Source organism: Pipistrellus hanaki (assembly GCF_964339955.1).
Source record: "Pipistrellus hanaki genome assembly, contig: scaffold_92, whole genome shotgun sequence".
Lineage (NCBI taxonomy): Eukaryota > Metazoa > Chordata > Mammalia > Chiroptera > Vespertilionidae > Pipistrellus > Pipistrellus hanaki.
The window spans coordinates 1-24543 of record NW_028182244.1 but is presented as its reverse complement, the minus strand read 5'-3'; the positions used below and the strand labels follow the sequence as shown (position 1 = coordinate 24543).

Genomic DNA, 24543 nt, shown 5'->3' with positions numbered 1-24543 from the left:
CGCAGGGCCCCGGCCTCCCCGGCTCTCCCCACAGCTCCCCCAGGAGCCCCCGCCCTCCTGTGCACCTGCCGGTCCCTGGACCTGGGCCTGGGGGCCAGTCACAGAGCATCTCCCATATACAGTTCCTGTGTCCTCACTTCCCGGCCTCAGAGGCAGAGAGGTCGCAGGTCCTTAGCCCTGGCGCCAGGGCCACCCCGCCGTCCCCACCTCAGGTCCATGAGGAGATGGAGGGCTGGGTGGGCGGGCGGGGCCAGCACCTACCTGGTCTTCCCACATGCCAGGGCCGTGGGTGCCCGTTAGCATGAGGTCAGAGGCTGATGCACCCTGGGTGTGCGGGGATGAGCGCAGCCCCCATAGCCGGGTGGGTGTTCTGGCACCGCTCCGAGCCCTTGCCTCCACTGCAGCTGTAGCAGGGCACACGGAGCGGAGGTGGGACCACAGGCACCCGAGGAACCAGGAGAGGCGCGGCCTACCGCAGGGATGGAAGGGGCTTCCAGGGGCTCTGCCCGGAGGACACCAGAGGATGGGGGAGACGGGTCTGGGCTGCACCTCAAACAGGCCTCCACCGTCCCCTGGGTGGGCTTGGCTGGCCTGGAGAGACCCCAGGCCGGGCTGCAGGAGAGGGGAGGGCCACCCGGGGGGCGGGGGCATTAGGATTCTGTGCTCACAGGCCCCTTAAGGGGCAGGGGACCAGCAGAGTCCCCGGGTGCTCCGGGGCCGGCCAGGCTCTGAGCACAGCCCTAAAGATAGCCGCAGCCCGGCTCCCCAGAGAATCCCGGAATCTGCACGGACAGCTGCCCAACAGGTGCGGGGATGCGGCAGGCCATCTGGGACCCCCTCCGCCCACCCCAGGAAGGGCCGTGGCCATGGGGGTGTGTGGGCTCCGGGGGTCTGCCCTGGGGGGTGCCTGAGTGCCTGTGGCCCCCCAACCCTCACCCCGCGGGGGCGCTGATGTGGCCCCACCCGCCCTCTGCCCACCTTCCCCCACACTTATTTTTGACTCTGGAAGAGGAGTTGCTGAGGAGCCTGGTTTATTTTAAACCGGGGAAGGGTGAAGGTGGTTGTCACCTGAGGTCACCGCCCAACTGCTTGGGGCGGGGCGAGGCGGCATGTGCTGAGTGCGGGCACTCCATGGGCACGGCCGTGGGCACAGGCGTTTGTCCTGTATCTGTGGGGCCCGCGAACCTTCTCTCTCCCTTCGGGAGCCCCGAGGGTGGAGGCCTGCACCCCCGGAGGGGGCCGCACCACCCACCGCCTCCGACTCCCCAGGCCGGGACACACACACACACACACACACACACACACACACACAGTGACTTCTTTCCAGCGGGACACCGGCCAGGGCTGCGGAGGAGGCAGCTGCGGGAGGGCCGGCCCGGAGGGGTCCCCTCCCCACCGCCCTCCAGAGGCACTCATCAGATTCACTCCTGTCCGAGCTTCCTGCCCTCCCTGTTCCCTTCCCTGTGGGTGCAGTTCCGTTCTTCAGAAAGCCGGGGCTTGTTGAGGAGTAACCCTCCAGCCGACCCTCCTGGCCCCGAGCCCTGGCTCTCAGGGAGCTTCTCCCAAAGGCGCGGGAGGGGAAGGGGGAGCAGAGCCCCCCCCCCCCCCCCCCCCGGCGGCCCCAGCCAGTTGCCATGGGAACCATGTGCCAGCACGGGTGTGTGTGTGTGTGTGTGTGTGTGTGTGTGTGTGGGGAGGCAGCCAGCCCCCTTGCACCCCTGCTCTGCCTGGCGGTGTTCTCCGAGGGCGAGGGGGCGCAGGAGGGGAAGGGACCCCGCGGGGTGACCGTGGCTTCCGCCCAGAGGCCCCTGAGGCCTGGGTGGACCTCGGGTTGCAGTCCCGAGGGCGGGAGCGGGGAGACCCGGGAAGCGGGCCCTGCAGGGGCACTCCTTCCGGGAGTCTGGCCCGGGTGGCGGGAGGCACCGCGCAGCGCGGATGCAGGAAGGCCCCGAGGCCGCAGTGCGGGGCTCAGCCGCCTGCCCGGACCGCCCCGGCCCCGCCGCCAGGTGTTCTGAACCCACACCGGCTCCCAGCGCCCTGCGGGGGAGGCCCGGGGCCCAGGAGCGGTGACCGCCTGGGAGCCTGACTCAGGCCCAAAGTTCGGGCTCGGCGCGCGGGCCCACGGGCGCTCGGGGCGCTCACTCACTGGGCCCCGCGCAGCCGCCCGCCCCGCTCATCCCCGCCATCGCGCACGCGCAACCCCTGCGCAGCTCGGACCGTGCGCGCACGGTGACGTCACGCGCACACCCGCGGGCACGCACCGTTCCCTCTGGCCACCAGGGGGCGCGCCGCTCCCTTGTGGCCGACGGCGCATGCGCGGGCTTCCTACACTTAGGCGACTTCCGGCTTTGCGGGGCCTTGTGACGCCTTCGTCCGCCCCGGATTGTGCTTCCGGTGTGAGGGTCACGGACAAGATGGTGCCGCCAGTGCAGGTTCTCCGCTCATCAAGGTGAACTAGGGTTCGCAGCCGCCTCCGGCGCTCGGCTGTGCGTGGGCCCCGCCGCCCCCGCCCCCCGGCGCGCCCCGGTCCCCCGCCCGCGCCCCGCACCCCGGCCCCTCCCGCCGCCTCTGACCGCCCTCTCCCGCAGCTCTGCCGCTACTCCGCCCTGTTCCTCGGCGTGACCTACGGAGCCAAGCGCCACAGTGAGTGCCGGGCCGCCCGCCGTCCCGCACTGCCGCCGTGGACCCGGCACCGCGCCCCGGGGCCTGGAACCGGGGTGCTTGGGAACCTGGGGGAGGGGGAGGGTCCTGGGAACCGGGGGGCCTGGGAACCGGGGGGCCTGAAAAAGGGGGGGGGGCGGGAGAGTCTGGGAACACGGAGGGCTTAGAAACCTGGGGGGCCTGGAATCCGGGGTGTTTGGGAACCCAGGGGGTCCTAGAAACTGGAGGGTGGGGGTCTGGGAACCTGGGGGGCCTGGAAACCGGTGGGCCTGGGGACTTGGGGGCCTGGAACTTGGGGTGTCTGGGGAGCGGGGGTTGGAAATGGGGTGAGGGGGCCGCTAGAAACCTGTGGTGGATGACAGCTGGGTGGGTGAGAGCTGGCCTGAGTCCAGCGCTGGGCGGTGGGACCCTGGTGGGACCCTGTCGCCCCCTCCGAGTGGGGCTCTGCTGAGGGGCGCCCTGCAGGCCTTGCGGACGTGGAGGTGAAGGAGAATGAAAAGCAAGCACGTGGGGTTCGTGGCGCCCCGGAAGGGAGCCCCGGCGGGGACTGAGCTGCTGTTGGGAGCGTGTCCGAGGAGGCTCGTTGGCGCTGCCCCCTTCCTGCCGCCCCACAGGTTACCTGAAGCCGCGGGCGGAGGAGGAGAGGAGAGTGGCTGCCGAGGAGAAGAAGAGGCAGGATGAGCTGAAACGGATCGAGAGGGAACTGGCAGAAGGTACTGGGGTCTGAACCTTAGAGATTTGCCCTCCGCCCAGATTTTCTGGAACAAACAGCTTCTAGCCACCCTCACTGGAGGCGGAGAGGGGCCCAGGGTGGCCCAGGGGCGTGGCCAAGCCCCGCCTTAGGCGAGGCCATGGGACCTGGAGGCACATTCCTCTGCCCTGCAGGGAAGGGGCCATCTGGGGAGTTGAAACCGAAGCCGGGCCTAGGCGGGCTCCATGGGAGCGGGGTGTGGAGTGGATCACCCTGAAGCCCAGGTGCTCCTTTAAAGTTGCTGGGACAGGCAGTGACGCCCCTCCTTCCTCTTCCAGCCCGGGACGACAGCATCCTGAAGTGAGCGCATCCTGGAGTGAGCGGCCGGAGCAGGGCCATGAATAAAGCTCTCTGTGCTGTGTGAGGCTCTGGCTCTCCTTGGCTCCTCCGTGCGTGCGGTGGGCGCGGGAGGGGTTCCAGAAGCACGAGAGGCCACCTGACCTGGGACAATGGCTGCCCTCACACCGGGGCACCTGGGAGGGGTGGGGCCTGGGGTCCCAGGAGCTTCAGGGCTGGACCCACTTTATTTGGACGCCTCCGGAAATGCCAGGGCCCCGGGGCTGGAGCCTGAGGATTCGGTGGAGTCAGAGTCAGGGGGAGAAGGACGAAGACACCAGTTGGACAGGAGTCAAAGGAACCGAAGGCAGAAGGAGAGGGGCCCGGGAGGGGTGCTGGGAGCGTCAGAGAGCGCAGAGAGCGCTGGTGCGGCGTCTCCCCTGAGGCCACCCAGGGCCAGCAGCTGAAGGTCATGGTGCTGCTTTGGAATCGAGACAGTATTTTGTGTGGAGTCATTCAGGCCGCTGGCTCCTTCCTCCCCTCCCCCCAGCTTTGCCACCTCCGCCTGACCATCCTAGCTCTACCTCCGCCATAGTGGCCATGCTGGAGTCCCTAGTCCCTGGCATGACGGGATTCCCTTGTCACCCTGATTGGCTCTGGCTTCAGTCTCAGAACTGCTGGGAGTGATGGCAGGTACACTCAGCTTCCAGGAAATGCCAGGGCTACAGTCCTGGGTTCCCGGACACACGTGAGGACTTTGTCAGGGACAGCCGGTCCCAAGCAGCACTGTTCTCTGCCTCAGAAGGTACAGCAAGGACTAGCTGGATGCCTGGGCAAGTTAGCTCTGGAGACTGGGTTTGGTTTAGGTAGCTCTTACGGTTTACGGTCTGTTGGCACATACTGATTAGAAGCCTCATTCTCCCACCTACGGTTGGAGTGCTGCCATTCAGCACACACGGCCCCTCGTGGCTGCTTGACTGGGCCTGGTCCTCCACAGCCCAGGTAGCACCCAAACCAGCCTGCACGCTCAGTGTTCGGGCTTTCTGCTCCGGCCCAGCCGGGGTCCTCTGAGCTTTGAAGAGGTGCATCTCTCTTGAGGGAAAAATGATGCTTGGGGGTCCCCAAAATGAAAGGAAGCCACATTGGGGGCTCTCAAGGAGAAAGGAATCCTAGATAATAAAGAGGTAATATGCAAATGGACCCTTGCACAAGATGGCTGCCCTATGTGGTCAAAGATGGCCGGCGGCCGGCGGGCGGGGGGGGGGGGGCAGTTGGGGGAGGGACTAGGCCTGCAGGGGAGGGCAAGTTGGGGGTAATCTAGCTGGCAGGGGCAAGGGAGTGGTTAGGGGGTGATTAGGCGGGCAAGCGAGTAGTTGGGAGCCAACAGTCCCGGATTGTGAGATGTGAGATTGGAGAGGGTGCAGGCTGGAATGAGGGACATCCCCCCCCCCCCCCCCCCCGCTCCAGTGCATGAATTTCATGAGCCAGGTCTCTAGTATGGGTATAAGCAAGGGAAAGCGTTTCAAATCAAGAAGCAAAACAACTTGAAAATTAAATGGCACCAGAAGATGGCAGAAAAGAATGATTACCCACCACAGATGTGTGTGTGGGAACACAGGCCCTAAGGGTGCCGTCTGTAATGGAGACACAGCTGGACCGCCAGCCCTCTGAGCTGGCCCAGCCCTGGCACGGGGCTGGTGCCCTCAGGTGAGACACGGATCTCCAGCTCCTCTGACACCCAGGAAGGGGATGTGGCCCGTACCAAGGTAGAGCAAGCTCAGCTCTTCCCGCCCATTTCATTATAAAACGAGTTTGCGTGCACGTGGAGGGGAATATGGGGAGCAGCACACCAGCACCTCGAAGCCCTGGTTTTGGTTCAGGGGGCCCCTGTGAGGTCGGTGACGTGGTGCCGAGTTCCTCTGGGACCTGGCGGAGCCCAGCCCCAGGCACAGGCACCGGTCCGCCACCAGGTGCCTCTGGCCCCTGAGATGGAAATGAATCCCCTCTCCGAGGCCTGGCTGTGGGGGCTCCACCCCGCCCCATCCCCGGGGGAGCACAGGGAGTCCTGTCACCCCGTGTCGGGAACAGGTGCCTGGAGCTCACGTCGGGAGTTAAAGGCCCTAATTTCTGCCAGAGAAGGAGCCCCCCCTCGCCTGTGTCCTTGCTTCCAGTTTGGGGGTGACTGCCTTTCTTCCGGGCTCATGTGGAGCCATCGGAGGCGTGTGGGCCCCCCAGCTGCAGGGGAGGGGCTGGGCAGCCGGACCTCGTCCCTCAGCAGCAGCACACACAGCCTTTGTTCTGGTTCTCGCTGCTCACCCAGCTCTGACGCCTCCACTCTCGCTCCCCGTCCTGCCGGAATTACTCCAATCGGTCATGTGCAACGTGGCCTCGGCCACACTTCCCACCAGAGAAAAGGGGCAGCTTGTTCTCATTTATTCTACAGTTCTGGCCACACATTGCTTCCGCAGCCAGCTGAGAGCCAGCACCCCCTTGTCCACATAGACACACAGCAGGCTTCTCCCCAGAGCCCCCGACAATGGCCACAGCCGCTCGGGGTCTCCGTCGTGACCACGCATCCAAGGCGAAGAGTGTAAGTGTAGGGCAGGAGACACTGTTGTTTGTCGTAGACTTCAGCTGATGAAAACACAAACCTTAAAAAACACTCAAAGCATCCAGTATCGTCTCGGGCTCCCTAACCTCTGTGCCAGGTGGGCACGCAGGGCTGGAAGCCCGGGCCCCGCATGCTCACAGCACGCAGCAGGTCGAGGACCTGGGTGCCGGGTCTCCGTTGCAGATTCCTGTGCCCCCTGCAAGAGAAGGCGAGCGCTGAGGGAGGGCCACGCCTGCCCCCGCCAGTCCCCTCCCAGCGGCCTGCATGCCCTCTACTGGCCCTGTGGGAGGGCAAGAGGGTTTGTGGTCAGCTAAGCCGATTACTGGGGCTCACCTCTCTTATCTCAGCCCCGGTGACACTCAGCCCCGGCCGCCCCCAGCCTGACACTCGTGGTTCCCGACCCACAGCAGGGAGCCGCAGGGAATAGCAACAAAAGCCCGGAGCTGGGCGGCCGGCACAGGCTGACATGTGGCCCTGGAGTCCAGCCAGACTGGCTGGGCCGCTCCAGTGCAGCCACCTTCCCACCGTCCAGGGCGAACAGGCCAACGGCTGTGCTGGACACGGCTCCCAGCTCTTCCTTTCCTGTGTGTGCATGTGAGCATGTGCAGGTGTGCGTGTGTAGGTGTGTGTGCGTGGTGGGAGGGGACGGAGGTACAGGTGGGTTTTCTGAGCTGGCGGAGGGGACTGTGGGTGAGGGAAAGGTCTGGGAAGAGGTGGCGATATCTCGGCGGGCTGCCCCGCCTTGTCAAGGAAGGAGCACTCCACGACCATGTCCTGGTCCACGGAGTCCCCACGTGGACCAGCAGGAGGAGCCCTTGTGTCCGGCTCCTAAGTCAACGTCTCACCCGTGGACGTGGTTGGGCCTCCTGGTGGATGGCCCCGTGGCCGCCTCTGCGGTGAGGGCCCAGGGACACGGCCTCTCCTCTCAGCTCCGCTCTCTCTCCCCTCGCGTGATGGGCTACCCGGGCCCGCCCCGCACCAGGGCCGACCTTTCCTGGCCACTGTCCGCTCCTCCTGCTGCCGCTCCTCCTCCAGGGCCCGCACCCGCTCCTCGTGCTCGTCAGCCAGCGCCCTCCAGTGCTGCCGGTTGTCCTGCAGGCGCTCCAGCATGGGCAGGATTTCCTCGTGGAAGCGGGAGAACTCCTGGAAGGGAGCCAGGCGTCGCGACCTCCGGCGGGTGGGACAGGTCACGGCCTGCACCCGCCTCGGTGTGCTCTGAGGAGCACCCTGCCTGGCGGGGGGCGGGGGGACGGCCACAGGAGCCAGGACCTTCGAGGTGCTGGTGTGCAGGGGAAGGCGTGGCACTGGCGTTCCGGAGCTGTGGGCGTGATGCTTGTAACACATGCCGTCACGGCGGCCAGGGCCCCCAAGAATAGAAAGTCTCAACTGCAGAGGGGGTGGGGGCTCACAGACATGAGTGTCTTGTACTCCTCCCATGCCACACACACACAGACTCATGCACACAGTGCACACACATTACACCCAATGCATGCACACCACACACAATGCACACACCACACACAGTACACACAGTGCACACACCACATCCAGTGCACACACCACAAACAGTGCTCACGCCACACAGTGCTCACACTACACATAGTGCACACACCACACAAAATGCACACACACCACACACACCACACACAATGCACACACATCACATACAGTGCAAACACATCACACACAGCGCACACACCACATATGATGTGCACACACCACACAGTGCACACACCATGCACATCACACACAGTGCACACACCACATATGATGCGCACACACCATACACAGTACACACAGTGCACACGCCACACACAGTGCACACATGCCACACATACTGCACACAGTGCACATACCACACCCAGTGCATACACCACACCAGTGCACACACCACACACAGTGCACAAACCACACACAATGCACATACAACACATACTACACACAATGCGCACACCACACAGTGCACACATCACACAGAGTGTTCACACTACAAATAGCGCACACATCACACAGTGCACACATCACATGCAATGAATACACCACATATGATGCACGCACATCACACAGGATGTGAACACACAAGCTGTAGGCATGCGGGTGCTGGGGGAGGGGATGCGTGGTGACCTGGTCCCGCCTCCCCCCAGCAAGTCAGCTGTGGAGGCAGGACACGGGCAGGAGCTGCAGCAGAGGGCAGTGTGGTGTCCGGGGGCCGAGGTGGGGTGAGGTGGTCCAGTCAGAACCAGACAACACCCTCGTTGGAGTGTGGGGCCCGCCCTGCTGCCCGAGTGGCCTGGTGGAGACATCACAGGAGGGCCGTGCAGGCAGATGCCCCTCCGTCCCCGGCCAGCCCCCTGAGCTGAGACCTGCTGTCACTTGTCAGCCATGCAGCCCGTGTTTCTGGGCAAAGCACGCCCAGCTCTGGGGACCACCCCGTGCTCCGGGCTTGTTCTCAGGCACCTGCCGTCAGCCTGAGAACAAGCAGGCCACGGAGTGCCAGGGGGGCTGGGGAAGGGACATTGGAGGCGAGGCCACAAGGTGACTGAGGACATTGAGAGGAGAGAGCCCAGTGGGAACCAGGAGCTGGCTGGGCTGGGGAGGGGGAGGCACTCAACTTGGGGCTACACTGACAATGTTGGATTTTTTAATTTATTTTATTTATCACCCCCCCCCCCCCGCCATCCAAGATGTTGGATTTTAACTGCAGATGTGGGGAGGGTGGGCCAGGGCCCTTCTCCTGGGCCCAGGGGCCCTGTCCTGTGCTCACCTTATACACGAAAGTGCACACAAAGTCGATGAAGCCGACCTGCAGTTTGGGGAGCTCAGCCGCCTTGTTCCGGTCCATCATGGGCTTGGGGGAAGCAGGAACTCCGTGAGGGGCAGGGACAGTGAGGGGCAGGGACAGTGAGGGGCAGGGACACAGTGAGGGGCAGGGGCAGTGAGGGGCAGGGGCAGTGAGGGGCAGGGACAGTGAGGGGCAGGGACACAGTGAGGGGCAGGGGCAGTGAGGGGCAGGGACACAGTGAGGGGCAGGGACAGTGAGGGGCAGGGGCAGTGAGGGGCAGGGGAAGTGAGGGGCAGGGGCAGTGAGGGGCAGGGACAGTGAGGGGCAGGGACACCGTGAGGGGCAGGGACACCGTGAGGGGCAGGGAATGTGAGGGGCAGGGGCAGTGAGGGGCAGGGACAGTGAGGGGCAGGGACACAGTGAGGGGCACGGGCAGTGAGGGGCAGGGACACAGTGAGGGGCAGGGACAGTGAGGGGCAGGGACAGTGAGGGGCAGGGGCAGTGAGGGGCAGGGACAGTGAGGGGCAGGGGAAGTGAGGGGCAGGGGCAGTGAGGGGCAGGGACACCGTGAGGGACAGGGAATGTGAGGGGCAGGGACGGTGAGGGGCAGGGACAGTGAGGGGCAGGGGCAGTGAGGGGCAGGGACAGTGAGGGGCAGGGACACCGTGAGGGGCAGGGAATGTGAGGGGCAGGGGCGGTGAGGGGCAGGGACAGTGAGGGGCAGGGACACAGTGAGGGGCAGGGGCAGTGAGGGGCAGGGACAGTGAGGGGCAGGGGCAGTGAGGGGCAGGGACACAGTGAGGGGCAGGGGCAGTGAGGGGCAGGGACACAGTGAGGTGCAGGGACAGTGAGGGGCAGGGAATGTGAGGGGCAGGGACACAGTGAGGGGCAGAGGCAGTGAGGGGCAGGTACAGTGAGGGACAGGAGCAGTGAGGGGCAGGGACACAGTGAGGGGCACAGTGAGGGGCAGGGGCAGGGGCAGGAGGGTCCGGCACATCCCCCAAGCACCAGGACGCACTCAGCCCCACCCACTCAGATGAACATGTCCACGGAAACACACGGAGGAAGGCGGAGCCCTGGCCCGGCCTCGCCTGCCTGACAGATGCTGGCTCTTGGCAGGGCAAGCCCAGTATACCCACGCGCCTTGGAGCCATCGGGCCCTGCTTCCAGGGCCTCCATATCAAGGTGATAGTGCTGGCCTGTCCCAGGCCTCCCAGGTCCCCCAGAGCGGCCCCCTCCATTGTCCCTGCAGAGCTGTCCGGGGTTCTGAACCAGCCCCCAGGCCCCTGAGAGCGACTCCAACGCAGGGGGCTGTCCAGGGTGCTGAACCAGCCCCCCAGCCCCCACAGAGCGGACCAGTCGGGGAGCTGTCCAGGGTGCTGAATCAGGCCCCAGAGGCCTGAAAGAGCGACCCCTGTTCGTGCCTGAAAAAGAGCGACCCCCAGTTCGGGAAAGCTGCACAGGCTGCAGAGGTGCTGAAACAGGCTGCAGATGCCTGAGAACGGCCCATCGGCTCCCCAAGAACTGTCCACGGTGCCAAACCAGGACCCCAGCCCCCCAGGCACAAGCCCCTGGTAAGCTTAGACCGGGTCCTGGTTGTCTCAACCTCCAGTCCCACCGAGCTGCCTCCTGTCAGTCCCTGCTCCCCATGGTCTGGACCGGCGTGGGGAGAATGGGCCAGGCAGGGCCCCAGAAGCCTGGCCTGGACAGGACGGACCGGCCCAGTGTCCCCGAGACGTGCTGGTCAGGGCGCCTCCCTGCTGGCTGCCCCGCCCACGCCTCCTCAGGCCTGTGCTCAGACCACTCTTCACCAAGCAGGGCTGGCTTGTGAGCAAGCCCCTCCCCATCTCTCCACGTGCTGGACCTGCTACCACCTCCTTCCGCATCGACTCCTGGTTCTCTTGCAGTGGCATCGCAGTTTCACAGAATAGTCACGACCCACACCGGTGACCCACAGACGCCCGCACCACCCAGGTACCCTGTGTGGGCCCTGGCTGCAGCACCCTCCCTGGGGCCACATCTGTTCCACCTGGGACTTCCTGGGCCTCGGAAGGCCCAGCCGTGCTCACGGTGGAGCCTCTGGCCACGCTCCACTGCCCGGTTCCACCAGATTCAACCTTACAGCTGCCCCTGGATCCCGAGCCACTGGCACCCCCACCCCATCTCATCACAAGACCCAGAGTGAAAGCCCAGCACTTTAGAGCCGGACACCCTGTCTGCACTGAGCCAGGACCAAGTCCTGGGCGGGGGTTCTGGGAGCGACACTCACAATGGGCTGTTGGTCCAGAACCGTCCGTTCCAGATCCCCTTGTTCCCAGAACTCCGCCGCCACCAGCAGTGCCACCTGGGGGCACAGCAAAGACAGTCGTTCATTCGGTGGAGTTCCGTGGGGTTCCGCGCTGGGTCAGAGCGCTTCCCACCGACCTGCCAGAGGCTTTGTGTCCGCGGTCTCCACCCGGACCTCTGGGAACCCCACACACGTGAGCACAGGGCACCTCCCGCCCAGCAGCCATGGTGCCCAGCCCAGGGCAGGGCAGTGCCCTGAGCACCACCCGCAGACCCAGGGTCTGCCCCGCGTCAGGCTTCCGCAGGCCCCAGCGGGAGGCAGGTGGTGCCTGGCCATGGCTCACCTTGCTCTGGATCTCCCAGGGCTTGGTGATGGCCGACAGGTCGCAGGCGGTCATCATCATGGCCCTGTGAGCAGAGGGCGCTGGGGCAGGGCCAGGCTGTCCCCTTCTCCCCCTGCGCCCCTGCGCCCCTGCGCCCTCCTGCCTGGGGGCCTGGGGCCTGGGGGCCTGGGGTGCAGGTCCTTCCGGGAGAGGCAGCCTGTGCTCCCCGCCTGCACCCCTGCCCCGCCCATCCCCTGCACCCCTGCCCCGCCCCTCCCCTGCACCCCTGCCCCCGCCCCTCCCCTGCACCCCTGCCCGCCCCTCCCTGCACCCCTGCCCGCTCCTCCCCTGCACCCCTGCCCTGCACGCTGCAGCCAGTAGGTGCGTAACCCGAGCCTCGGAGTGCGCGGTGCACAGGCGTGAGGATCGGTACCGGCTCCAGGCTGAGCAGGTGATCGGGGCCACGGAGCTGAGCCAGGCCCCGCCAACTGCCGTCCCTGGTGCTGTCGGACCCCAAATCCCCCAAAACGAGGAGCAGGACGGAGCTCTGCTTTCAGGCACCAGCGCCTGTAAGGGAGGAGCCGTCCTCCGCAGAGCGACCGGCCCCTTAACCCCCCCCCCCCCCCCCCCCCCCCCCCCCCCCCCCCCCCCCCCCCCGGCTCACATGACGATCTCCTTCCGCGTCGTCTCCAGCGACAGGAACTCGGTCCAGCTCCGCCGGTCCTCGTAGCCCTTGGACTCGTCCACGATCTTCTGGAACATGGTCCTCTTCCTGAACCCCAGGACACGGCACTGTGGGCCTCTCTCCCGCCCGCCCCCCTCCCGCCCCCCACGCGGGCCCGCCCCCCCTCCTCCCCCCCCCCCCCCCGCCTCTCCGCCCCGCCCCCGCGCGGGACCCACTTGAAGTAGAGCGCCAGGTCCGTGGCGATGATGGCGATGTCCATGAGGTGGATCACGTGCTCGTGCTGCCGCCGGTTCAGGTTCTGGTAGATGTTCAGGCTCTGCGGGGCGGGGGGCAGAGGGGCACAGTCCGTGCCCAGCCCAGGAGCAGGCACCAGGCTCAGGCGGCATCCCCAGGGAGCCCACCTTCCGTGGGGAGACTTCCTACGCCACCTCTGGCTAGGACGCAGGGTCAGACTCCCGTCCCCAGGATGGCCCAGGTGCAGGGGGGGGCCTGTGCAAGGGGGCCCGGGGCACAGGGGACCCGGGGTGCAAGGGGGCCTGGTGCAGGGGGGCCCCGGGTACAAGAGGCCCGGGCGCAGGGGGCCCGGGGCGCAGGGACCTGGGGTGCAGGGGGGCCCGTTGCAGGGGGGCCTGGGGCACAGGAGGCCCGGGCGCAGTGGGCCCCGGGGTGCAGTGGACCCCGGGCGCAGGGGGCCCCGGGTGCAGGGGAGCCCCGGGTGCAGGGAGCCCCGGTGCAGGGGGCCCGGTGCAAGGGGGCCCAGGTGCAGGGGGCCCGGGGCGCAGGGGACCTGGGGTGCAAGGGGGCCTGGTGCAGGGGGGCCCCGGGTACAAGAGGCATGGGGGCCCGGGGAGCAGGGGCCGGGACACAGGGGGGCCCGGGGCCAGGGGGATCCTCAGCGGGAGCTGCGCACGCACGCCGGACCACACCTCCTCCGCCAGCAGGAACTTCCCGAACTCCAGGTGGTGCCGCTCCAGGATGGAGGAGCCGTGCAGCTTGGCCAGCGGGTTCTGGGACCTGCCAGGTACGGGGGAAGCCAGGAGCCCGAGTGGCCGGAGGGCCCGCGGGCGCCACGCTGCAGGTCTCTGCTCCCTCCCAGCTGCACAGGCCCTCCCCATGGGCCCTTTGGCCGGGACCCCTGACACCCCTCCTGGACACCCCCTCCCGGCACCCCTCCCGGCACCCCTCCCGGCACCCCTCCTGGACACCCCTCCTGGACACCCCTCCCGGCACCCCTCCCGGCACCCCTCCTGGACACCCCTCCCGGCACCCCTCCCGGCACCCCTCCCGGCACCCCTCCTGGACACCCCTCCTGGCACCCATCCCGGCACCCCTCCCGGCACCCCTCCCGGCACCCCCTCCTGGACACCCCTCCCGGCACCCCTCCTGGACACCCCTCGGGGCACCCCTCCCGGCACCCCTCCCGGCACCCCTCCTGGACACCCCTCCCGGACACCCCTCCTGGACACCCCTCCCGGCACCCCTCCTGGACACCCCTCCCGGACACCCCCCCCGGACACCCCTCCCGGCACCCCTCCTGGACACTTCTCCTGGACACCCCTCCTGGACACCCCTCCCGGCACCCCTCCTGGACACCCCTCCTGGACACCCCTCCCGGCACCCCTCCTGGACACCCTCCTGGACACCCCTCCCGGACACCCCTCCTGGACACCCCTCCCGGCACCCCTCCTGGACACCCCTCCCAGACACTTCTCCCGGCACCCCTCCTGGACACCCCTCCCGGACACCCCTCCTGGACACCCCTCCCGGCACCCCTCCCGGACACCCCTCCCGGCACCCCTCCTGGACACCCCTCCCGGACACCCCTCCCGGACACCCCTCCCGGACACCCCTCCCGGACACCCCTCCTGGACACCCCTCCCGCACCCCTCCTGGACACCCCTCCTGGACACCCCTCCCGCACCCCTCCCGGACACCCCTCCTGGACACCCCTCCCGGCACCCCTCCCGGCACCCCTCCCGGCACCCCTCCTGGACACCCCTCCCGGACACCCCTCCTGGATACCCCTCCTGGACACCCCTCCCGGCACCCCTCCCGGACACCCCTCCCGGCACCCCTCCCGGACACCCCTCCCGGACACCCCTCCCGGCACCCCTCCTGGACACCCCTCCCGGCACCCCTCCCGGCACCCCTCCCGGACACCCCTCCCGGACACCCCTCCCGGACACCCCTCCTGGACACCCCTCCCGGCACCCCTCCCGGCACCCCTCCTGGACACCCCTCCCGCACCCCTCCCGGCACCCCTCCCGGACACCCCTCCCGGCACCCCTCCCGGACACCCCTCCCGGACACCCTCCCGGCACCCCTCCTGGACACCCTCCCCGGCACCCCTCCCGGCACCCCTCCCGGACACCCCTCCCGGACACCCCCTCCCGGACACCCCTCCTGGACACCCCTCCCGGCACCCTCCCGGACACCCCTCCTGGACACCCCTCCTGACACCCCTCCCGGCACCCCTCCTGGACACCCCTCCCAGACACTTCTCCCGGCACCCCTCCTGGACACCCCTCCCCGGCACCCCTCCCGGCACCCCTCCCGGACACCCCTCCCGGACACCCCTCCCGGACACCCCCTCCTGGACACCCCTCCCGGCACCCCTCCTGGACACCCCTCCCCGGCACCCCTCCCGGCACCCCTCCTGGACACCCCTCCCGGCACCCCTCCCGGCACCCCTCCCGGACACCCCTCCCGGCACCCCTCCCGGACACCCCTCCCGGACACCCCTCCCCGGCACCCCTCCTGGACACCCCTCCCGGCACCCCTCCCGGCACCCCTCCCGGACACCCCTCCCGGACACCCCTCCCGGACACCCCTCCTGGACACCCCTCCCGGCACCCCTCCCGGACACCCCTCCTGGACACCCCTCCTGGACACCCCTCCCGGCACCCCTCCCGGCACCCCTCCCGGACACCCCTCCCGGACACCCCTCCCGGACACCCCTCCCGGACACCCCTCCTGGACACCCCTCCCGGCACCCCTCCCGGACACCCCTCCTGGACACCCCTCCCGGCACCCCTCCCGGCACCCCTCCCGGCACCCCTCCTGGACACCCCTCCCGGCACCCCTCCCGGCACCCCTCCCGGACACCCCTCCCGGACACCCCTCCTGGACACCCCTCCCGGCACCCCTCCCCGGCACCCCTCCTGGACACCCCTCCCGGCACCCCTCCTGGACACCCCTCCCGGCACCCCTCCTGGACACCCCTCCCGGGACACCCCTCCCGGCACCCCTCCCGGCACCCCTCCCGGCACCCCTCCCGGCACCCCTCCTGGACACCCCTCCCGGCACCCCTCCCGGGCACCCCTCCCGGCACCCCTCCCGGCACCCCTCCCCGCTCCCCGCCCGCCCCGCCCGCGCCTACTTCATCTGGTACAGGTTGTTGGTGCCGCGGTGGTCGATGTCGTGGCACAGGCCGGCGGTGACCATGGCAAAGGCCTCCAGGTCGGTGTAGTAGCTCCTCAGCTTCCCCGTCTGCGACAAGGCGCCCAGTCCTGCACCACACCCGCTCCTGCTCCAGAGGCTGAGGGCTGTGGGTGGCCTGGGCGGGGCCTGACCCCTGTCCCTCCCTCCCGGCCAAGCCAGGGGCAGCCCTGTCCAGCCCTCCAAGGCCTCGCCTCCTCAGGCGTGGGGCTGCCTGTGGCTCAGGAGGTCTTCACAGCCTGGACAGGTGTGTGTGTGTGGGGGGCGGTGTGTGTGTGTGGGGGGCGGTGTGTGTGTGTGGGGGCCGGTGTGTGTGTGTGTGGGGGCCGGTGTGTGTGTGTGGGGGCCGGTGTGTGTGTGGGGGGCCGGTGTGTGTGTGTGGGGGCCGGTGTGTGTGTGTGTGGGGGCCGGTGTGTGTGTGTGGGGGGCCGGTGTGTGTGTGTGGGGGCCGGTGTGTGTGTGTGGGGGCCGGTGTGTGTGTGTGTGGGGGCGGGGTGTGTGTGTGGGGGCCGGTGTGTGTGTGTGGGGGCCGGTGTGTGTGTGTGTGGGGGCCGGTGTGTGTGTGTGGGGGCGGTGTGTGTGTGTGGGGGCCGGTGTGTGTGTGTGTGGGGGCCGGTGTGTGTGTGTGTGGGGGCCGGTGTGTGTGTGTGGGGGCCGGTGTGTGTGTGTGTGGGGGCCGGTGTGTGTGTGTGTGGGGGCCGTGTGTGTGTGTGTGGGGGCCGGTGTGTGTGTGTGTGGGGGCCGGTGTGTGTGTGGGGGGCCGGTGTGTGTGTGTGGGGGCCGGTGTGTGTGTGTGTGGGGGCCGGTGTGTGTGTGTGGGGGGCCGGTGTGTGTGTGTGGGGGCCGGTGTGTGTGTGTGGGGCCGGTGTGTGTGTGTGGGGGGCGGGGTGTGTGTGTGTGGGGGCCGGTGTGTGTGTGTGTGTGGGGCCGGTGTGTGTGTGTGTGTGGGGGCCGGTGTGTGTGGGGGGCCGGTGTGTGTGTGTGGGGGCCGGTGTGTGTGTGTGGGGCCGGTGTGTGTGTGGGGGGCCGGTGTGTGTGTGTGGGGCCGTGTGTGTGTGTGGGGCCGGTGTGTGTTGGGGGGCCGGTGTGTGTGTGTGGGGGGCCGGTGTGTGTGTGTGTGTGGGGGCCGGTGTGTGTGGGGGGCCGGTGTGTGTGTGGGGGCCGGTGTGTGTGTGTGGGGGCGGGGTGTGTGTGTGTGGGGGCCGGTGTGTGTGTGTGTGTGGGGCCGGTGTGTGTGTGTGTGTGGGGGCCGGTGTGTGTGGGGGGCCGGTGTGTGTGTGTGGGGGCCGGTGTGTGTGTGTGGGGGCCGGTGTGTGTGTGGGGGCCGGTGTGTGTGTGTGTGGGGGGCCGGTGTGTGTGTGTGTGAGGGCCGGTGTGTGTGGGGGGGCCGGTGTGTGTGTTGGGGGGGCCGGTGTGTGTGTGTGGGGGGCGGTGTGTGTGTGGGGGGGGGCCGGTGTGTGTGTGTGGGGGCCGGTGTGTGTGTGTGGGGGCCGGTGTGTGTGTGTGGGGCCGGTGTGTGTGTGTGTGGGGGCCGGTGTGTGTGTGTGGGGGCCGGTGTGTGTGTGTGTGGGGGGGCCGGTGTGTGTGTGTGTGAGGGCCGGTGTGTGTGGGGGGCCGGTGTGTGTGTTGGGGGGGCCGGTGTGTGTGTGTGGGGGGCGGTGTGTGTGTGTGGGGGGGGCCGGTGTGTGTGTGTCGGGGCCGGTGTGTGTGTGTGGGGGCCGGTGTGTGTGTGTGGGGGCCGGTGTGTGTGTGTGTGGGGGCCGGTGTGTGTGTGTGGGGGCCGGTGTGTGTGTGTGGGGGCCGGTGTGTGTGTGGGGGCCGGTGTGTGTGTGTGGGGGCCGGTGTGTGTGTGTGGGGGCCGGTGTGTGTGTGGGGGCCGGTGTGTGTGTGTGTGGGCCGGTGTGTGTGTGTGGGGGCCGGTGTGTGTGTGTGTGGGGGCCGGTGTGTGTGTGTGTGGGGGGCCGGTGTGTGTGTGTGGGGGCCGGTGTGTGTGTGTGGGGGGCCGGTGTGTGTGTGTTGGGGCCGGTGTGTGTGTGGGGCCGGTGTGTGTGTGTGGGGGGGCCAGTGTGTGTGTGTGGGGGCCGGTGTGTGTGTGTGGGGGCCGGTGTGTGTGTTGGGGGGGCCGGTGTGTGTGTGGGGGGCCGGTGTGTGTGTGTGTGTGGGGGCCGGTGTGTGTGTGGGCCGGTGTGTGTGTTGGGGGGCCGGTGTGTGTGTGTGGGGGCCGGTGTGTGTGTGTGTGGGGCCGGTGTGTGTGTGTTGGGGGGCCGGTGTGTGTGTGGGGCCGGTGTGTGGTGTGTGTGGGGGCCGGTGTGTGTGTGTGGGGGCCGGTGTGTGTGTGTGTGGGGGCCGGTGTGTGTGTGGGGGGCGGTGTGTGTGTGTGGGGGGGGCCGGTGTGTGTGTGTGGGGGCCGGTGTGTGTGTGTGGGGGCCGGTGTGTGTGTGGGGGCCGGTGTGTGTGTGGGGGCCGGTGTGTGTGTGTGGGGGCCGGTGTGTGTGTGGGGGGGCCGGTGTGTGTGTGTGTGGGGGGCCGGTGTGTGTGTGTGGGGGCCGGTGTGTGTGGGGCCGGTGTGTGTGTGGGGGCCGGTGTGTGTGTGTGGGGGCCGGTGTGTGTGGGGGGGGGCCGGTGTGTGTGTGGGGGGGCCGGTGTGTGTGTGTGTGGGGGGCCGGTGTGTGTGTGTGGGGGCCGGTGTGTGTGTGTGAGGCCGGTGTGTGTTGTTGGGGGGCCGGTGTGTGTGTGTGGGGGGGGCCGGTGTGTGTGTGTGGGGGCCGGTGTGTGTGTGTGGGGCCGGTGTGTGTGTGGGGGGGCCGGTGTGTGTGTGTGTGGGGGGCCGGTGTGTGTGTGTGGGGGCCGGTGTGTGTGTGGGGGCCGGTGTGTGTGTGGGGGGGCGGTGTGTGTGTGTGGGGGCCGGTGTGTTGGGGGCCGGTGTGTGTGTGTGGGGGCCGGTGTGTGTGTGTGGGGGCCGGTGTGTGTGTGGGGGCCGGTGTGTGTGTGGGGGGGCGGTGTGTGTGCAGGCGCCTCCCACCCCAACACCCTGGCTTCTGGGTGCCTGCCCCGTCCTCACCGTGAGCAGCGTGAACATGGTCTGGGCCACGTTGAAGCCGTGGCGCCAGTTGTGGTAGGTGATCCGCCGGTAGCCTTTGCTGACGGAGAACAGGAACCGCACCAGCACCTGTGGGAGCCAGGACGTGTCTGCGGGCGCCAGGGGGCCAGGGCCCAGCTCCTCCGCGCTGCCGGGTCTGCACCCCGTGGCCCAGCCCCGAAGGGAGCGGAGGACCCCAGCAAGGGTGGAGGACGGTGTGTTTTGTGAGCCCTCACCAGGGATACTTTCCCCTTGACTTGTAGAGAGGGCGGGAGGGAGGGAGACGTCGGTGTGGGAGAGACAGATCAAGCGGTTGCCTCAGAATGCGCCTCAGCCTGGGCCGAGCAGACCTGCCGCCTGGTGTGTGCCTCGGCGGGTATGGTGACCGGACGCCCGCTTTTGAGCAATTTGTCCGGATCCCGAGGCGTTTTAAAAAAGTCCCGAGTTTTTAAAACAGGGAGGGGGCGTTTCGGGAGAACAGGCCTGTCTGGTCAGCGGAGGGCACCGGCTGTGGCTGAGGCCCTGCGGCTGGGGGGTGGGCTGAGGGTGGAGCTGGGGAGGGGGCGGGGCGGAGGGCAGCTCGCTCTGGCCCACGGACCCTGGCCCCAGCGGAGCCTCTAATTCCGTGTTTGATCCTCGCCGAGGACATTTTCCCACTGCGTTTTAGAGAGAGTGGACGGGAGGGCGAGACGGAGGGAGAGAAGCTCCGATGTGAGAGACACATCGATGGCGGCCTCCTGCACGGGCTGCGGCCAGGGTCCAGGCCGGGAGGCTTGTGCCCTTCACCGGAGTCAAACCCAGAACCCTTCAGTCCCAGGCGACGGGCTGTCGCTGAGCACACCAGCCGGCGCTGTGCTGATTGTTAGGGCCAGGAAATTACGAGGAAGCACGGTTTTCTGCCCTCGCGCTCCATAATTTTTTTCTCTTGCGTTTCTTTCTTCTTTCGTGGCCCGTCTCCGGGCGTGCGGCCGGCCGAGGCAGGCATTTCCCTCGGGGCGGTGGAGCCGCGGCCGGCGTGAGGGGCCGTGGGGCAGCGCAGAGTGGAGGCCCCCCAGGTGGGTGGGTGGTTGCCAGGACCCGTACCAGCCGGGTGCTTTCTGCACAGGTGATGGGCTGCGGTCTCCCCGGCCAGCCAGAGCCCAGTCACCCGATGCACCTAAGGTCACAGTGCCTGCAGCACCTGCCAATCAGACTGTCCACCCGCCCATCTGTCCTGCGGTCAGCTCTTCCACCCCACGCTCCACCTGGGTTTTACTGGCTTGCACTGCCCACTCTGTAGTGAACGGGCCTCCCCAAATTCAGAGCAGGACCCGGGACCCCAGCCACGCCCACACCTCCCGGGACCCCAGCCACGCCCTCACCTCCTGGGGCACCTGGAACTTGCGCACCACCCCCAGCTCGTAGTACATCTGGATGCCGCATTTGACCAGCTCCAGCTCCGTGCACTCGAGATCCGAGAAGTGGAACTCGTAGATGCCGAACTCGCTGGGCCCGGGCAGCACCTCCTCCTGTGGAGGCACGTGGCTGAGGGGGGCAGGCCCCCGCCTGCCGGCTCCCCGCCGCTCCTCCCAGGACCCTCCGTCCAGCCCCGATGCCCCAGGGACAGCTGCCCTGCCGGTCGCTCCGGCCTGTGCCCGCACACGCCCCCCCCTCGGACCCGCGGCCCGACCACAGGAATGCGCCAGGGAAACAGACCAGAGGTACACACGTGGGAAGGTGCACGGAGGCACGGCAGGCAGCTGGACGCCGGGAGCACCCTCAGTCTCCAGCCCCCCTAAACCCCTCCCCGCCGCCCCACCTCCACCTCGGGGCGGGGCGGAGTCTGACCAGGATTTCCCGCAGCTCCTCCTCCTCACAGTCGGCCGGCTCCTTCCCCAGGCGCTCCCGCGTGGGCTGAGAGGGAACGGTGTGAGGCGTCAGTGACAGGGCAGCTACTCCCTGTGAGTGGGGCGACGACGCACCTCACCCTGCGGCTGGGACTGAGGACGGGGGGCTCCGCAGGAGCCCGGGGAGGGGCGTCCTGCCTTGGAGAGAGAGGGTGCGTGGGGGGCTCGTGTTCGCGTCCCTGCCTCTCCGGGGGGCGAGGAGGCCCGGGCGGGGGGCGGGGGAAAGGGGACCGCCCTGGGCCGGCGGTCGGGCGGGCCTGCTCCTGGGTGTGTGGGGGGCTCGTGTCCGCGTCCCTGCCTCTCCGGGGGGCGAGGAGGCCGAGCGGGGGAAAGGGGACCGCCCTGGGCCGGCGGGCGGGCGGGCCTGCTCCTGGGTGCGTGGCCAGGCGGTACCAGGATGCGCTGGATCTCGTCCCGGTCGCACCGCACGTGGTACAGCACCATGTCCTGGGCGACGTCCTTGCGGTTGCCCAGCTTGCTCATCCTGTCGTGGGTGTCGGTGTTGAGCACGGACCAGCCCAGGAACTGAGTGAGGGACTGCGGAGGGCGCAGGTGTCACCCCGAGTGCGGGCACTGCGGTCCGTCCGGGGCTGAGCCTGGGGCGGCCGCGCCAGCGGGGACCGCACGCCGCCCCGCCCCTCCCTGTGCCGAGCGGCGGGGGCAGACGGCGTGTCCGTGCGTCGGGGCCCTCGCGCAGCCCCGGCCGCGCTCACCTCCATGAGCACCTCGTCCTGCTCGTCGAAAGGCTTCCCGTCCTTCCTGTTGTAGAAGGTGGCGACGCCCACGATCTCCTCCTTCTTGTTGACGATGGGCATGGACAGGACGTTCCTGACGGCCCAGCCGGAGTCGTCCAGGGGGCCTTGCTGGGGGGGGGGGGGGGGAGCTGACGGCCGGCCCCGCCCTCAGCTGCACAGGTGGGTCCCCCCGCCGCAGGGGGACTGCACGCCCACGGGGCCGCCGCACACCCCGGGCACGCTTCCCGGGCCGGCGCTCCGACACGAGGGCCCACAGGCACTCCCCCCCCAGCCTGGGCCGCGGCCCCCTCTACGCCCTGGCGCCTGGCCGTCCCCGGACCCCTCAGTGACAGCCCTCTTCCTGGCGCCGTGACCTCTGCCCCTCCAGAGAAGAGCCTGTCGGTGTCCCCAGGGGGAGACACGGGGAGCAGACCTGAGCCCTCGAACCCCGCAAACCGCAGGCAGGTGAGTGTGAGATACAGGCCCCTACTACCCCCCCCCCCCGCCCCCCCGCATATACACTTGGAACAGTTACAAAGTCAGAGTTTGTTAAATTGAGTGAGTTATCGGCTGTTAAAGTTTGTACTTTTTTCCCCCTGTATGTGTTTGACACTGCGATTCTGAGGTTGTTTCTTAAGCAGTAAAACCCAGTTCTGGCCCGGCCGGCGTGGCTCCGTGGCTGAGGCCCGGACCGATTCCCAGTGAGGCACAGGCCCGGGGGGTGGCTCCATCCTCAGTGGGGGTGGGCAGGAGGCAGCCGGTCCATGATTCTCTCCCACTGATTTTCTCTCGCTCCCCCTCCCGGTTCCTCTCGGAGATAAAATACAAACTCTGAGCCCAGCCCCTTCCCGCGGTCCGGCTGGTGACAGCTACCTGGAACGCGAACATCTCGTCCGCCGGGGCGTTCATGATGTTACAGATCTGCGGGGAGAGCCGTCTCAGCGCGCGGCCGCGGGCACCGGCTCTGAAAGCCGCTGTCCGGCGGAGGCGGGGCTGCAGGCCGGGCCTGGGGACTCACAAAGCCGCTCTCTGCCACGTAGGTTGGAAGGCCGCTGGCCAGTGCCCAGTGGTCGGCGGGGGGTGTGCTGGGGAGAGAAGCAGAGGGTCAGATGGGCCAGACCCAGGGGTGTGAGGCGTGTGTGATTGCGGCAGTGTGCATGCATGTGTGCGTGTGTTCCCGTGTGTTCTGTTTTCTGAGCTCCGAGTGGGGCAGGGATTGGGGGGAGGGCAGCGGGGGAGGTTTCGGGCAGTGGAGGGCGTGGTTGGGGTGTTTTGCTGCCTCATCTGCCTTCTCTGCCCACCACAAGGCCATGGGCCTGGCGGGAGCCCCTTCCCCCCCTGGGGCCTCTGGGGCTGAGTGCTGGTCCCCTGCCTGTGGCCTGAGGGTCCCAGTTTTTGTGGGGGTGTGGGCGGGGCCCTGGCCTTGGGGCTGTCGAGTGGGTGTGCGGTGTGGCCTGGAGCTGGGTCTGTGGCCGGGCCCTGGGCCCCGGAGGGCCGCGGTGGGGTCCCCCCATTCCCTCCCCACGCGGCCCCCACAGCGGGGCCCCGGCACTCACGGGATGACCTTGATGTCTTCCTTGCCGTGGAGGATGTAGTCGATGACCTTGTAGAAGAGGATCTCCTGAGGAGCAGACCACAGTGGGCGGTCGTGTGGGGCCCCGGGCCAGCCCCCCGGGGACCCCTGTCCCTGCTCCCCAGCCCCCTTGCCCTGCCCCTCCTGGGCTGGGCTGGGCTGGGCTGGGCTGGCCCGTGCTGCCCTGGAGCTGGGGGGGAGCGGCTGGCCCGTCCCCCTCCCCCCTTCCCCCTCCCCCTCCGCCCTCCGCCACCACTCACACGGCCGTCGGGCGTCCGAGGGCCCGTGTACGGCTGGGCCTCCCCCATCAGGACGGGCCACATGTCGAAGAATTCCTGGCGGAGAGGAGGGAGGTGGTGAGCTGGCCCCGCACGGCCTAGCTGGTGGGCCGGGGGCCGGGGGCCAGGCCTCACCTTCTCCTTGCTCATGTCCAGGAGGCCCACGGAGTAGCGCTCACAGTTGAGGTAGGCCCGCACGGTGTAGAAGGCCTTGTGGAACTGCCGCTCGATGTCCGTCAGCTCCTCGAACACCTTGTTGGCCGACCACAGCAGCACCTGCAGGGCGGCACCACGGCCCATGTCCGCGCCCGCAGGCCTGGCTGGGCCGGCGGCCCCGGGGCCTGGGGGGCGCGGAGCCAGGCGGCCCCCCGACGGCATCCCCGAGGGCCGCCGAGCTGGCACTGGCCCCACTCCTACGGTCTCACCGGGGCCGGCAGCTCCTGGGGCCGAGGCTCCAGCTCTGGCCCCGGCCTGCCCCGGGCGGCCTGGGTGGCCTCACCCCGGGTCCCTGAGTGCCGAGGGCAGTCGGTGGCCGTGAGCTCGGAGGGCAAAGCCGGGACCACCTGGTGGGACGGTGGGGCAGGGCTCTGAGGACAGAACTCACAGTGTCCTGGGCCGGCAAGGTGAGGGAGGAACGGGCCCAGGGTAACCGCCCCCAGGGCTCGGCGGATGGCGAGGCTCCCCGAACTCTGAGGGGAACGGCTCCCCAGCCTCAGCCCAGAGGCAGGGCACCTCCTGGACCCGGCCCGTCACACCCGCTCCCCTCGCCCCGTCCTGGGGCCTGAGCCTCCCCCTGCAGGATCACCCCACCTAGCTCCTCTCCTCGGCCTCCGAGGCCCCCCGGGGCAGTCACCGCCGGGACTGGCTCTCGTGTCCTCTCGCCAGGAGGCAGCCCACTGCCCACGAGACCAGGAGTTCCTCTCGCCCACTGTCCCTCCCCTGACCCGGCCGGGCCTGGCACCGGTGCGCCCGGGTTCGCGGCGCCAGGCCCCGACCGCACCTGTTCCTCCCCACCTCAGGAAGCACAGCCTCGGGGTCTGCTCACTCGGCCACGGCTGTGAGGTCAGGGGGTCGCCAGCCCCACCCAGGGCCTCGTGCTCGCCGACGACCAGACCATCTGAGCTGCGGTCCTGTGGCCAGCTGCCCGGAGGTCTGCACGTGTGCTGCCCACTCGTTCACC

General features: G+C 68.6%; 2 protein-coding genes across 2 annotated transcripts; one reads left to right on the top strand and one right to left on the bottom strand.

The window, feature by feature from the left end:
• The first annotated feature begins 2297 nt into the window (after window positions 1-2297).
• Window positions 2298-3776, top strand: ATP5ME (ATP synthase membrane subunit e). The gene is given in 5 exon segments (XM_084907455.1): window positions 2298-2430; window positions 2433-2449; window positions 2589-2643; window positions 3276-3374; window positions 3691-3776. Coding segments are annotated over 5 exon segments (315 nt in total). The 5' UTR covers window positions 2298-2312; the 3' UTR covers window positions 3717-3776.
• Window positions 3777-6091: 2315 nt separating this feature from the next.
• On the bottom strand, window positions 6092-23723 carry PDE6B (phosphodiesterase 6B). The gene is made up of 19 exons (XM_084907456.1): window positions 23499-23723; window positions 23346-23420; window positions 23069-23133; window positions 22531-22597; window positions 22386-22433; window positions 21492-21641; window positions 21172-21315; window positions 20720-20785; window positions 20254-20400; window positions 18875-18982; window positions 15755-15864; window positions 13302-13389; window positions 12591-12691; window positions 12355-12462; window positions 11712-11775; window positions 11351-11425; window positions 9064-9147; window positions 7289-7442; window positions 6092-6495 (listed from the first exon to the last, which is right to left on the bottom strand). Exons 1-19 carry the CDS (start codon window positions 23661-23663, stop codon window positions 6434-6436), a joined length of 1881 nt encoding a protein of 626 aa, XP_084763582.1. The 5' UTR covers window positions 23664-23723; the 3' UTR covers window positions 6092-6433.
• Window positions 23724-24543: the final 820 nt, after the last annotated feature.